The 431-nt window shown below is 25.8% G+C and overlaps 1 protein-coding gene across 1 annotated transcript in view; it reads left to right on the top strand.

The window, feature by feature from the left end:
- Positions 1 to 217: 217 nt before the first annotated feature.
- The window catches only part of LOC106471340 (26S proteasome regulatory subunit 6B), a 13,858-nt gene continuing 13,644 nt past the window's right edge, over positions 218 to 431 (top strand). Inside the window, exon 1 of the mRNA XM_013931939.2 lies at positions 218 to 355. Within this exon, the coding sequence (XP_013787393.1) occupies positions 323 to 355 (33 nt within the window). The 5' untranslated portion in view covers positions 218 to 322. The remainder of the gene's footprint in view (positions 356 to 431) is intronic.

Here is a 431-nt window from a genome sequence, read left to right as displayed (position 1 = left end):
AATTGTAAAGTCTAAATAGTTCTTCGCGAACCTATTTTTTTTCATTTACGACTATAATTTTGAATTAGCTTAGAATTAAAAGAAAACGGTAACTTAAATTCAAGTAATTAACTCATTACTTTGATAATTACAGTGTTATTATTATTTGTCCTAAATATAGAAGATCAATTTACAATATTTTTTATGTATTTCTCCTTAAATTTAACGCTAGATGGGGAAAGCTTCGATGGAAAAAGCTTATCGGACTTCGTGTACTTAGGCCTAAGTTGCTAACTATAATTTGTATTATATTTCTCACGAATTTCTATTTACTAAATTTACCATGGAAGAAATGGGAATTATCCTACCTGAAAAGGTAATAAATAAGGGCTCTCTCTCTCTCTATATATACATATATATATATATATATACATATATATATATATATATAC

The sequence above is a fragment of the Limulus polyphemus genome, unplaced genomic scaffold, assembly GCF_000517525.1.
Source record: "Limulus polyphemus unplaced genomic scaffold, Limulus_polyphemus-2.1.2 Scaffold4556, whole genome shotgun sequence".
NCBI lineage: Eukaryota > Metazoa > Arthropoda > Merostomata > Xiphosura > Limulidae > Limulus > Limulus polyphemus.
Note: the sequence above shows the minus strand (reverse complement) of the source record. Positions and strands in the feature narration are given on the sequence as shown.